Source organism: Lepidochelys kempii, chromosome 8 (genome assembly GCF_965140285.1).
Source record: "Lepidochelys kempii isolate rLepKem1 chromosome 8, rLepKem1.hap1, whole genome shotgun sequence".
NCBI classification, from domain to species: Eukaryota; Metazoa; Chordata; order Testudines; family Cheloniidae; genus Lepidochelys; species Lepidochelys kempii.
The window spans coordinates 63,433,950-63,447,677 of NC_136387.1; the positions used below are offsets into that span (position 1 = coordinate 63,433,950).

Genomic DNA, 13,728 nt, shown 5'->3' on the forward strand with positions numbered 1-13,728 from the left:
TAAATTTTACCATATGTTCTTTCAAGACTGATGTTGTAGATATCATATAATCATTTAAAAAGAGATTATGTTTGGAAAGCACATTGAAGAAGCAAAGCGGTCTGAATAAAGTCTAGCTCTCTGAAGGTCATTAAATAGTGCTTGTTCCAAGAATGAACAGGGCCAGCACTTTTAGAAAGGGGTCCCACAATTCCTTTCCTTTTGAGTACATGCTCAAGTGACTACTTCTCTCTTCACTTGGTCTTCCCTTAAATCTGGAGTCCGTTATTTTCTCTGAGTCATCCAAATATGCTTCTTTCCCAAATAGTCTACATTTCCAATAAAAATACCCAACATATAGTAAAGTTAATTTGACATGAAGATCATTAAGAGAAGATCATAGATTCTAGGACCAGAAGGGATCATTATGATAATCTGGTATGACCTCCTGCATAACCCAAGCCAAAGAACATAACCCAGTAATTTCTGCATCAAGGCCATAAGTTCTGTTTAAGATATAACGTTGATTTAAAGATCGCAAGTGATGAAGAATCCATCCTGTCCCTAGGTAAACTGATCCAAATGGTTAATTACTCTTCTTTTTTTTCCTATTTCTAGTTTGAATTTACTTAGCTTCAACTTCCAAACATTTGATTTTGTTATGCCTTCTTCTTAGTTTAAAAAGCAGTCTGTTAGTGGAAATCACTTCCCAGTGGAGACACTTGTGGACCACAATCAAATCTCTATTTAATCTTCTCTTTGATAAACTAAATAGATTGAGCCTCTTAATTTCTCAGTCAGGCATGTTTTCCAGACGTCTAATCATTCTTGTTGCTCTTTTCTGAGCTCTTTGCAATTTATCAACGACTTTTTTGAAGTGTGAACACCAAAACTGGATACAGTATTCCAATAATATACAGTAAAGAAATCAGAGGTGTAAAATTATGTAGAATAGCTAGAGAACTAGTTAAATGCTTCAGAAACTTAGCCAGTGAGGCCCTACTCTTAAATATGAAATATAGGGTGATGTGACCTTAATCCCCTTCCCTCTCTTTTTTCCAGGAACAAACCAAAGACACTCTTTTACTACGGGCTTTTTGCTCTTCCCTTTGGGACATGCACTCTGTGAATAATCTCTCTTCTATATACAAGTCAGTTGCTTCTGCAGCAGCTTCCACAGACGTCTCCCACCCTGCCGCCCTCTCCTGCTTAGAGCAGACGTCAAATAAATGTTCTTGAGCAAATAGATCTATTAACTGGTCATAAGTTTCTGCCCCTTTACTTTTTGTCATTTTTTTTCAAATAATCCACCATTTTATGAACTTATTCCCTCTGACTTAACTTGTCAACCTTTTAAAGGTTTATAAACTTTGTGGTATGCTGCTGGTGTAATTTGAAACCTTTTTGACACAGACAATTTTAAAATGTCATACTTCATAGTCTCATTTACATCCACATAATTTAACACCTGCAAAGTTTTACCATTGAGTTTGGAGAGTAAGATGGTCATTCTCCAGTCATCAGAGTTGTTATGTACACTGCAGATCCTTTCAAAGGTGGTTAAATATTCTTCAGTGCAATCAGTCTCCCGGTAACTAGGGCACAGTTTGTCCCAGCTGTGTGATCCCTGGTGAGGGTTACACGTGGGCTGAAGGATCTGCTTTTGTAAATCCAGTATGCTCAGGGCGTGTTGCCTGCCATCTCTTTGTCTTGCCTCTCCTCCTTTTCTTTTACCTCTGCTTCTTGGGCTTCAACATTTTTGTCTTCCAGCTCCAGTACTCTCTGGTATGTGGCTTCCACTGCGGCCCATTTCTTTTTGGCTTCCCACACATGGTTCCTTCTCTACTTTTGCCACCTCCTAGAAAGCCAACTCCAACGTCAAAGCTGTTTCATTGAGGGCTATGCCTGTGCATAACTTATCTTGTTCCACGAGTGAAAATCTCAATTCCTCAATGGTTTTCCCTTCATCATCTAATTCCTGAGCTTCACACTGTTGCTCCAACTATTGCTTATTTAGTTTTTTGTCTATTCATTTTATACTGCACTTTATTTCCTTACCTGAAATAAACAGAAAATAGCAATCCATAATCCTTTTCTTAATTTTTCACCCTTCTCATGTGTGACTCTCTCAGTATGTAAGCAAACTGGATGTAGATCCTGCTGAATCACTCCACTGTGGTACTTCCCGGGGTAGGGTTGTGAGGCATCTCACTACCACCTCCCCTTAACTGTGCCTATCAGGGCGCAGCTTCCTGACACCACCAGCCGCAGGCAGAACAAGCACTCTTCTCTCAGCCTATGCAGGCTGCGCTGTTCCTCTTCAGGTTAGTGATAGGCACGCAACAACCCCAAGTCCTTCAAGCATCTGCCTGTAGCATCCAGCCCCAATCCACTGGACACTCATAGAACTCCAAGATCCTCTATTCCCAAAGGAACAGAACACCACAACTTACTAGTTATACCAGAGAATACAGTTCTGCTTAACACACAGCACTTAAGTTTGTTTATAGAGAAAGCATTTTAAAGTTTATTTAACAAAGAACAGAGTTTCAAATGATAGCAAGTTGAAATATTGGAAACAAAGGGTTACATCTAAAACGGAATCATAACACGCATAATAGAGCCCAGACGTAACTAACATGGTACTCTCCTGTCTAGTGATTTTTATGTCACCCAAAGTTCTTCTCCCAGTATTTAAAAACTTGTCTGTCTGTGATCCTTATTTCATGAAGCAAACCTTCTGTCATCTTACATCCTAGATGAAGGATGTAGAGTTAGTCTCTGTACCTACAGTTGTACTCCAAAAATCCATTATCATCACTTGTAGAAAAAGACTCCCTCCCACTGGTTTATTTCCTGCTGTAAATTTACCCCCTCTGAAGATTTCATAATCCCATCCTTATCATTTAGCTCAGATTGTAAACGGACATTGATTGTGAATTATACAATGCTCCATTTACTTACAGACAGACTGCTAGATAAACATCTTCTGCCTGAAATAAACTCGTTTTTCAACTTCTGGTGACTGACTCCAACTCACAGGCCTCAAGAACATATTTTTCTTTGTGTCTGTGTGTGTGTATATATATATATATATATATATATATATATAAACCCCTTACATATTATCTATACATACATTTTACAGTGATCATGATGACCATTGTGACACAGGCTTTCAATAGAAATCTTACATGACACTCTTGGGGAAACTAGTAGGTAGATACCAGACCAAGGGGGATCCCTGTAATCCTTATGTTCAATGATGCTCTCTGCCAGATGGCACAAAGAGGTCCCTGGGTCACACACCCATCTATTTTAAGAAGTCCTTGGGCTCCAGTTTGAAGGGTAACCATTCACCCAAGGTCCCAGCCTGTCATTGTAGGAGTGTATTTATCTTCTCCAGAACCAGAGTGCCATCTCTCAGCCAGGTATCTTTTCATGAATAATGTTTTTCATCTAACTCAAGCTCTTCACTGCTATTATCTGGGAATTTATGACCAGGTATTAAAAAACTTCATTACCGTGCTGGAATTTACCATCTCCCTCAGTTAAAAGGTCCATGCATAATTACAGTTCTGTCTCCATGTATAACCTATGTGACAAGCTGTACATATAATTTATTTGATTGACTTAATAATGCTTTTATTTTCCTCCTAATATACATATATGTATATAAAATCATTTCTAAAGAGCCTTTACCTCTTCAAAAGAATCCTTTTGAAAGTGTGCAAGGAAAAGTTTTAAATATCAGGTCAATAAACCTTGTGCCTTTAAAAAATATATTAACAAGTTGGAACTTTTCAATGTGTATCTGAATCTGATCGTAGGTCTGACAAAGCATCCACTTTTAGACCAGAGGCCTTTAAAGTATTAATAAATATTTTATAGAGTCAGTTTCTTTGCTGTTTGTTACTCAGAAAGCAAAAATTTGTATAGTCCCAGTATTTAATTCACCAGCATTATGGCTGAGTTTTCAAAAGTGCTCGGCATTCAGCTACCACTGAAATCAATGGTAAAACTCCCACTGACTTTATAATAGGAGAGAATTAAGCTAATGCTGAAAGCTTTTGAAAATCCCACCCCATATAGGAAATACAATTCCTATCTGACAGGCAAAATTACCTCCCTTTACAGCACTGTGGAAGGTTTATAAACACGTTTCCCTTTTTTTCCACCCCTCCAGACAAGCCCTGTGGCCATCCTGGAGATATTCAGTTTGGCTCCTTTGAACTTACTGCTGGAACGGAGTTTGTATTTGGCACTCGCGTTGAGTACAAATGTGATGAAGGGTAATGTTTTCTGTTGTTTAATATGCTGGTAGCACTAGAGCAAGTCAGTGTGGGGTGTAAAGGTTAATGGAGTAAGTGTCTAGTTATGGCTTTGTGATTTTTGATTTAAGACTGACAGATTTACATTCTGTTAATATTTTTAGGTTTCTATAGTTAGAAGTGGTTAATGATGAAAGTGTATCCAACTTCATTACATTAAAAGCACCTTGGGTTTCCATAAAACTATTTAACATAACTCTTTAATCTTATACCTTCAGATGTACTTCTGTAGCAGAGTCAGCCAAACTTTGTCCACCTGAGGACCACACCTAATTTGCTTAAACTGATTGCAGCTGATCTCATATTTAATATGGAGATCCAGGACTCAGAAACTAATGAACTGATGAAGCCTGATTTTCAGAGGTCAGCACTTGTGAAAATCAGGCCCCTGACCTACAGGCCAAACTTTAATCATCCCTGTTCTATAGTAATTGCAGAGAAATATTCGTTCAAATAACAACTTTGTGGTAGACTCAGTCACTACATTCATCATATGCTTGCTCTAGTAAGAGCTTTAGTAAATTGAATAAAAAATCTTGTATATAATAAGATATATTCCATTACAGTCTGGCTGTTTTGCACTACTCTGGCAATGCAAAGCATCCATAAACTTGGCTTAATCTGCCATTTTCACCAGGGTTATGCCTCCTTTGTGCTTGAGAGTACCAGTGAACTGGGCTTGGAAGTTGCAATTCTCCCTAACGTTGTGAGAGCACAGTGAAGTACAATGGCTTCTATACAGAGGGCTGAGCCAGAGTTTAGCATTAGCAGCTCTCTGTAATAAAGAAGCTTTCAATGAAGCTTTACTTCTGCCATTTACCATTTTGCTACTGTGAGCAATAGGAAGTTTAACAAAATGGGGAAGGAGCCCAATAGAGACAGTATTGTTTCCTTCTCCAGGCGAATGTTTTGGGTTAGTTTATGTATTGGAACAGGGGAACTGACTTATTGTTTTAACTGTAATACATCATATAACCTATTAACACATAATGCTGCTGTGTTTTAGAGTTTTATATTTTGGTTACAATTTTTTTGGTAAGATATCAGATGCTCAGCCAAAGAAATTTCCGTGAGTGTCAGGCAGATGGATGGAGCAATGAACTCCCCCACTGTGAAGGTAAATGGAGTCTAGAACATAATCTTTTTTTCAAACTGATTATTATTTAATATTTGCCTGCCTAAAGCTATTTAGGACCTGATTGTGATATCTTTGCTCATATTGATTAGTACCTTTCTCTAGAGCCTTGTGTGAGACTATTTTTTAAATTCTGCTCCAATCCTGCCCTGCAATACCCACTCCCACTCCCACCCATTCTTGCATTATTTCTGGCATTTTTATCCTGCTCCAAACCAAAAAAAATCTTAGATCCCACAAATCCTGCAAGAGAGGGGAGGGAGATAAATATGTTTAGGAAAGAGAAGCTCAAACACTATAAATAGCAATTTCCCAAATCAGCTACTCTTGGTAAACCTACAAGAGATTTAGTGTTTTCCTCCAAATTTCCACAGTCTGTTTTTTTGTTTTTTGCCCACCCAATCCCGCCCACAACAAATGCATTTTACTTGTTCCCACTGTTATGGCAGTGTGTCCTGCAGGAACCCAGTCCCGCTGCAGGGCTCCATCTTACTGCACATGTAGTCCCATTGGTTTCAGTAGTAGTACTCATTCAGCGTGATCAAGGATGTCACAATCTGTCCTTTAATGTTATTCTTAGATAATCTCCTTCTTAATTTTGTTCTGCAAAGCTTTAATATTTATGGGGAAAGTGTTCTGTCATACAACGAATGCACATACCCCCAGTACAGTATTTGTGTTATGATGTGAATGTGACTGTGTCCAGTAAGAATTATTATTATTTATATTTCTTTAGTCCCAAAATTTTAAGGGTTTCTCACTAAAGGAAAAACATGACTGCCTGTGACGTGTGCACTTAATCCTGCATGATGTTTTCTTTATAAATTTGTTTGAGGAACCCTGAAATAGGATGCAAAATCAAAGAATGCTAAATGACCGATATACTGGAGAAAGTTGGGAGAAGAAATAGATGGAGGCAAAACTCTGGTCTCAGATACACACATACTCTCCCATTAATGTCTATGCGAACATCCAAGGATGGAATTTGTCTCCAGATAATGGCTTCCTTTGGAATAAGGAATATTTGATCACATATATTTATTCTTTTTCTTGGGTTAGTGCAGTTATGGGAAATTAGAGATGTGATATGGGCCAAACTTTCTGCTGACATAAATTGTGCTCACTTATACCAGTGATGAATTTAGTCCAATATCTTTATCAAGGATTTTGAGCTAATAACTGTGAACTGATGGATATGTTTTGGTCAGTCTGCAGTTCTCTAAAGTTTTCCAGCTGATTAGTCTGTGAGCCAGATGCAGTCTTGCACAAGCAAGAGCAACTAACTTTGACTTTTAGCAGGGCTTGGGCTGTGAGTGCCACTGGATATATTAGTTGGGCCCCCATTTATCACTCAAGGCAATTCTAGGTGAGCACTCTGTCTGCAGCCAGGATGAATGCACAGCCGAGTGAGGAGATTCCATGTACCAACTTTCTCTGGTGTCTGTCAGTCTGACTTTATATCACACTGGTCACTGTGGTATCTGAGTATGTGATAAAGCTGAATTTTGAATTTACTATGTAGTGTACTTATAGTATTTTTTTCAATTGTTCTGTATTTTAATGTTTATCATAGAATCGTAGGACTGGAAGGGACCTCAAGAGGTCATTAGTCCAGTCCCATGCACTCATGGCAGGACTAAGTATTATCTAGACCATCCCTGGCAGGTGTTTGTCCAGCCTGATCTTAAAAATCTCCAATGATGGAGATTCCACAACCTCCGTAGGCAATTTATTCCAATGCTTAACTACCCTGACAGTCAGGAAGTTTTTCCCAATGTCCATCCTAAACTGCCCTTGTTGCAATTTAAGTCCATTGCTTCTTGTCCTATCCTCAGAGGTTAAAGAGAACAATGTACCTCTCTCCTCCTTATAACAACCTTTTATGTACTTGAAAACTGTTATCATGTCCCCTCTGTCTTCTCTTCTCCAGACTTCCCTCCTAGGTCATGTTTTCTAGACCTTTAATCATTTTTGTTGCTATTCTCTGGACTTTCTCCAATTTATCCACATCTTTCCTGAAATGTGTCACCCAGAACTGGACACAATACTCCAGTTGAGGCTTAATCAGCGTGGAGTAGAGAGGAAGAATTACTTCTTGTGTCTTGCTTACAACACTCCTGCTAATACATCCCAAAATTTCTTTTTTTGCAACAGTGTTTAGCTTATTTTTAATGCTGACCATTTTGTTTTACAATATAGTTACAGAGTAGGCCTTAAATTATAGCTTTATTTTTACAGTGAGGAAGTGTTTACCAGTAAATGCACCAGAAAATGGAAAAATCCTTGTAACTGGTGTATATGAAGCAGACCAAGAATTTTTCTTTGGCCAAGTTGTACAGTTTGAATGTAATGAAGACTATAAACTTTCTGGATCTAAACAAATACATTGCTCAGCTGATGGAAATTGGAATGCTGATGTACCTACATGCATAGGTGAGAAGAAAATTATCTTTTAGTTTAATGAAATTTCTCTTTAGCGAAAGTGATTTGGAAGGTACTGTTGAAGCTCTTATCATGGCACTTAGATTCCTAGAAATTGATTATTCTACAGGAGAGTTATGGAACTAGCAAAATATTTCCGGTGACAATAATTATAGTACTTAACTGATGTATTCATCTCCATTGCATGATATGTGTAAAGGAAGTAAAATAATCTAGGGAATAGAAAATTTAGTCATAATAGAGTCTTCTAGTCATTCCCCAATCTTCACTGAAAAGTTAACACTGATGATACATAAGACATTATACATGAGTGAATAAATGGAACAAGAAAGTACCTACAGCTGAGAATATTCATTAATTCTTTGCATGTTCTAATACTATCTATCCTGTTGACAGTCGATCAACTAGATAGTTGGCTTTATGGAACCAAAACTACTGGGAAGGAATGAGATTAATTATATTCCTTCCCGTATATCAAACAGAATTGTAGCCTAATTTCCATTCAAGTCGACCTGACTTGTTACACTGTTGTGTTGAATTGAGATTGTATGCTCTTCAGGGCAGAAACTGTGGCTTTATTGTTTTGTAAGGTATAGCACATTTTAGGAACTTAGAAATAACATCATCACTTTCTAGATGAAATGTAACAGGGATGTGCCTATTTCTTTTTCTTGTAGCACGGACTTGGAAAGCTCCACTTTACATCTTTCCACCTCGTTGGGTGCTGAGATATCAGGGGATGTTCCATGCCTTCATTTCTTAATTGGATGGCTTAATGTCCCACCACAGACATGGAGGGAGTGGCATTCTTCAGTACCTAAAATACTAGTTTTTCACTTCTCCTGAAATACTGCTTAACACAGAGCACTCCTGTCATATTATATTTCTAGGTCCTGCCCATGGATTGAGAAGAGCTGATCTCTGTGAACACACCTGATTGTAGGCTATATCAGTTGCTTTTAATTTTTACCCATTCAACCTGCAACTGAACTAGGAGCAAACAGCCAGGTTCTGAAGTTAAATTCATCAGTCAGAGTGTTTTTGGTAATGATATGGTTTTACCAATTAAGTGCATTAATCTTTCCCTGTGCTGAGTGTGACACATACAGGATAACTCCATATGTAATATGTTTTTTTAACTGCTAACTTGTCACATGCACATATTATTGTTACCTATTTTTTAAAAATTTACAGACTAACCTGCAAACAGAGTTTGAGTCTATATGATATTTGATATTTAATATTAAAACCAAGTGTCAAGGTTCCTTCCCCACACTGAACTCTAGGGTACAGATGTGGGGACCTGCATGAAAGACCCCCTAAGCTTATTCTTTCCAGCTTAGGTTAAAAGCTGCCACCACCAAAGTGTTACACAAAGAACAGGGGAAGTGCCCACTTGGAAATGTCTCCCCCCAAAAAATATCCCCCCAAGCACTACACCCCCTTTCCTGGGGAAGGCTTGATAAAAAATCCTCACCAATTTGCATAGGTGAACACAGACCCAAACCCTTGGATCTTAAGACCAATGACAAAAACAATCAGGTTCTTAAAAGAAGAATTTTAATTAAAGAAAAAGTAAAAGAATCACCTCTGTAAAATCAGGATGGTAAATACCTTACAGAGTAGTCAGATTCAAAACATAGAGAATCCCTCTAGGCAAAACCTTAAGTTACAAAAAGACACAAAAACAGGAATATACATCCCATTCAGCACAACTTATTTTATCAGCCATTTAAACAAAACAGAATCTAACGCATATCTAACTAGATTGCTTACTAACTCTTTACAGGAGTTCTGACCTGCATTCCTGCTCTGGTCCCGGCAAAAGCATCACACAGACAGAACCTTTTGTTTTCCGCCCCCCACTCCAGCTTTGAAAGTATCTTGTCTCCTCATTGGTCATTTTGGTCAGGTGCCAGCGAGGTTATCTTAGCTTCTTAACCCTTTACAGGTGAAAGGGGTTTTCCTCTGGCCAGGAGGGATTTAAAGGTGGTTAGCCTTCCCTTTATATTTATGACACCAAGTATGCTTCCACTTTATTGGTATTCTTAAAGTATTTAAAACTAAAACAATCATGGTGTATCTTGCTTTATTCAAATTGGCATGGCCAGATATATTCCTTATTTGATTCTTAATTTGTTTTGTAAATAGAGATCATAGTATGGGATTGATTTACCAATGTACTTGCACCAGACATACTTGCTTCTGAAAAGATTTCTTGACATAATATTTCCATTTAATATTGAACCCAGTGAGTTTTCAGAGTCATGAATTTGTTTATATGTTAACTGATTATGAAGTGTTATTTAGGAGATGTGTGACAGATGACAAGCACATTAATCACTTATTCACACTGTTGGGCTAACTTCTGCAGCTCTGGCATCCCCCTACTTCTTATAATTCAAATGTGGAAGATTGATATTAAATATGTTGGTTTTTAAAGCTGCTGTTAGAGTGCTGCTGCTTTTATGCCATTGAGCTGACTTTGTCTTCTGTATATTTACCCCAAATTGCAAATATGTCTTGAAGTTCCAAAGAAAGATTCATGAAATCTATCCCTGGGTCTAGATGGGCTTTTATATTTTACACAGAGACTTAAATTCTATGCTGAAACACAGATTTACTATTTCCCGATTAACATAATTTTAAAACAGCCATGTCAAAATGAAATTTTGTATATATTTTCTAGTGGGTGTTTTCTTAGTCAGGCATCACAACTGTTTTCTTTTTTTTAAAATTTTGTTTCTTTTGTCCTTAGAGATAACCTGCGAACCACCAAGAATTAATAATGGAAATATAATGACTCCAAAGAGAGTTTATAGGGAGAATGAACGATTGCAGTTTACTTGTAATCCAGGATATACATTTGGTGAAAGATCTGATGCAGATTGTACGGAATATGGATGGAATCCAAAACCATTTTGTAAAGGTCAGCTTTTGCTCATTTTATACTGTGTGTTCTGTTACTTTTAGCTAGATAGATAGCTATGGTCTTGGTACACAACTAATGCTTCAGTGTACTACAATAATACAAATACATCATTATGTATCCTGGAAAGCAGTGACTCTGAAAAGGATTTAGGAATCATAGTGGAAAAACAACTGAACTGTGATGCTATCGTAAAAAGGGCTAATGCAATCCTTGTGTAATGTATAAATAGGAGAGTAGTGAGTAGAAGTATGGAGGTGTTTTTTACCTCTGCAAAAGGCATTGGTGAGACCACTACTGAGACTACTGCATCCAGTTCTGGAGTCAACATTTTAGAAAGGATGTTGAAAAAATGGAAAGGAAGCAAAAAGGAGACACACAAATTATCTGAGATCTTGAAAAAATGCCTTACAGTGAGAGACTGAAGGCGCTTATTCGGCTTAGTTTATTTTTAGAGCATGGTATCTTGCCCTCAATCTGTTAGGCATTCTTACTCCATTGTAAAACAATGAAGTGCCTACCTGCCAACCGACGTAGTCTGCTGGGAACAGAGTGGACATGGACAGCTGACCTAACCAGCTCCAGTCTAAGAACAACTGTTCAAAAAGTGTCCACTCCCCAACAAAACAGTGCTACAGAAACACTCAGTACAGAAAGAAAAATGCAAAAAGAGCCACTAAAACCACATGAGATTCCTGATTGCTCTTGGGTTCAAAAATGAATAGCCTGTCACATTACAGGCATCAACATCTCCTGACTTCAGTGGCTACTGTTATAGACTCTAATGTCCTACATTAAGGTAACATCCTTCCAGCCAATGAAAGCTGGACACATTTTCCATTGCAGCTTGTCAACACCTTGTTTGGTTTAGCCAGTGGGATCATTTAAGAGGATGATGTGAGGATCTCTGGATTTGCTAATAATTAATCAATGAGAAGATTATAGGATTGGGGGGATTGTTGACACTGGGGGCTGGGTTTGAGATAATGGTAATAAGCTCAGTAAAGGGAAGATATGTAATTGGAAGGAGCTTTCCGATACATGCCTGTGCTATGTTCGGCAGTGCTTGGAATCTAAAGATTAAAGGTACACGTGGGGAAAAGAAACAGACTGTGTGCATGAATACGCAAATGGGACAGACAGTGCGGAACAACAGGTAGCTCAACAAACACCCTTTGAGAGGGGCCTTAAAAAAATCTTCAGAAAGAGTTAGCAGGCTGAGTAGGAGATGGGTGGACTGGAAGGAGTGAGATTCCACCATCAGGGTTGCAACCCTCACCATCTCCTGGGATACTATGACACCATTGGGCCTTCATCTTGATCCTGAAAGATGCCCTGATGAGACTGGGACAGAGAGATGGACACAGAAGGCATTGCCACCTTCACCATCTCCAACTAGATCCTGAATACCACCTGGGATGTGCAACTTTGGTTCCTGCTGTCCTTCCCTCCCTCGTGTCATCTTCCACCCCCACCTTATTCTCTTTTCTATCTCTCTCTTTGCCTTCTGTTTAGTAAAAGTCTGGTCTACCTGTCTGGGACTGTATATTTTGCAACACTACTGTGAGCCTGTGTCGGAAAGGCAGCTGAAAGCAATGTCCTAAACAGCCTGATGCTGGTTCAAGTTTTCCAGGTCTCTAAGTGCCTGATAAGGGGGTTTACTGTGCTTGTTTTTCTCCAACAATGAAGTTGCAAGTAAGAGTCAGCACCAGAGACCAGAAGCTGCGTTGTCTATTTTTGCTATTCCTTTCTCTTCTCTTTTGTGTGTGTTTGTCTTGTTTTGTCTTAAAGGAAGCAGGATCAGACTTTAACAGTAGCAGCAGGAAGCTCCAGCCGATCTCAACTAACTTTTTTTCCTCATAAAGACCAGTTATTATCGTCGTTAATACTGTCAAAAAGATGGTCAATCAGAGGGGTTTCCTTCTAAAATCTCTCTATAGCTAAAGGGAAAGGGAATAAGGAATAGTGTTAAAATAAAAGCCTTACTTGCAACTTTACATTTCAAATGCTTTAACTGTTTTTCCTTCTTTTACTATGTCTTTAAAAGGTTAACATGATTTTAATGGTGTGTTTGCCATGGGACTAAGCAGGCCCAGGGCACTATACTCAAACCTCTGAACCGTGTTTGTGTTGTACCATGACAGTGTCATGTTAACAGCTTGGACTCTCTTATTCCATCCAACCAAACATGACAGGAAGGTAGTGTGGAATGAACTGCCAGAAGAGATTAGACAAATCCAGTGTGATCACCTATAGATCTCATTGCAAGGCTTCATTTTTTGGTAAAGTTTTTCCACAATAGTCAGAATGACACTTATAACAGCAACTGATTCCTTCTCACCCCCAAAATAAAATAAACTACCCCAAGCAAATACTCTAATTTCTGAAGATGGGTAAAGAGTTATAGACTTCATCAAATTCATAGGAATCTCACCATGCCATTGTTATGCAGATGATGATCAAATATGACAGTGATAGTAAAGCTAGTAAAAAAAAAGAGAAAGATACAAATAATTTTAATTGAAGGGGGTACTTACAGCATAAAGTTATTTTTACAGCTGTTAAACTTGTTCATCTGTTTCTGTTTAGAAATTAGATGTGATCCTCCAACAGTGAATAATGGAACCTACTACCCCAAAAAGAAAGTGTTCAGAGAATTGGAAGTAATCAGAGTAGACTGTAATAAAGGATTTCACTTTGAAACGGACACTAGGGAGAGGAGAGCAGAATGCACAAAGAATGGCTGGTTACCTATTCCAAGATGTATCTGTAAGTTACTTTTATTTTAACATGTTTTTAGATATTAAAGCCCAAACTATTATAAAATGATTATACAATTTCTGCATTTGAGAATGTAAACAGAAATGAAACAGGTATATTTGCGGGGTTTTTCCTTTTACAAAGTTTAAGAA

At 38.1% G+C, this 13,728-nt stretch overlaps 1 protein-coding gene across 2 annotated transcripts in view; it reads left to right on the forward strand.

Annotated features, from left to right (window-relative positions):
* Positions 1-13,728, forward strand: part of CFH (complement factor H) — an 86,229-nt gene that overhangs the window by 9,179 nt on the left and 63,322 nt on the right. For both annotated transcript variants that reach the window (XM_073356728.1, XM_073356729.1), the window contains exons 3-7: positions 4,166-4,271; positions 5,351-5,427; positions 7,684-7,878; positions 10,646-10,816; positions 13,406-13,585. In XM_073356728.1, coding sequence (XP_073212829.1) covers positions 4,166-4,271; positions 5,351-5,427; positions 7,684-7,878; positions 10,646-10,816; positions 13,406-13,585 — 729 coding nt within the window. The remainder of the gene's footprint in view (positions 1-4,165; positions 4,272-5,350; positions 5,428-7,683; positions 7,879-10,645; positions 10,817-13,405; positions 13,586-13,728) is intronic.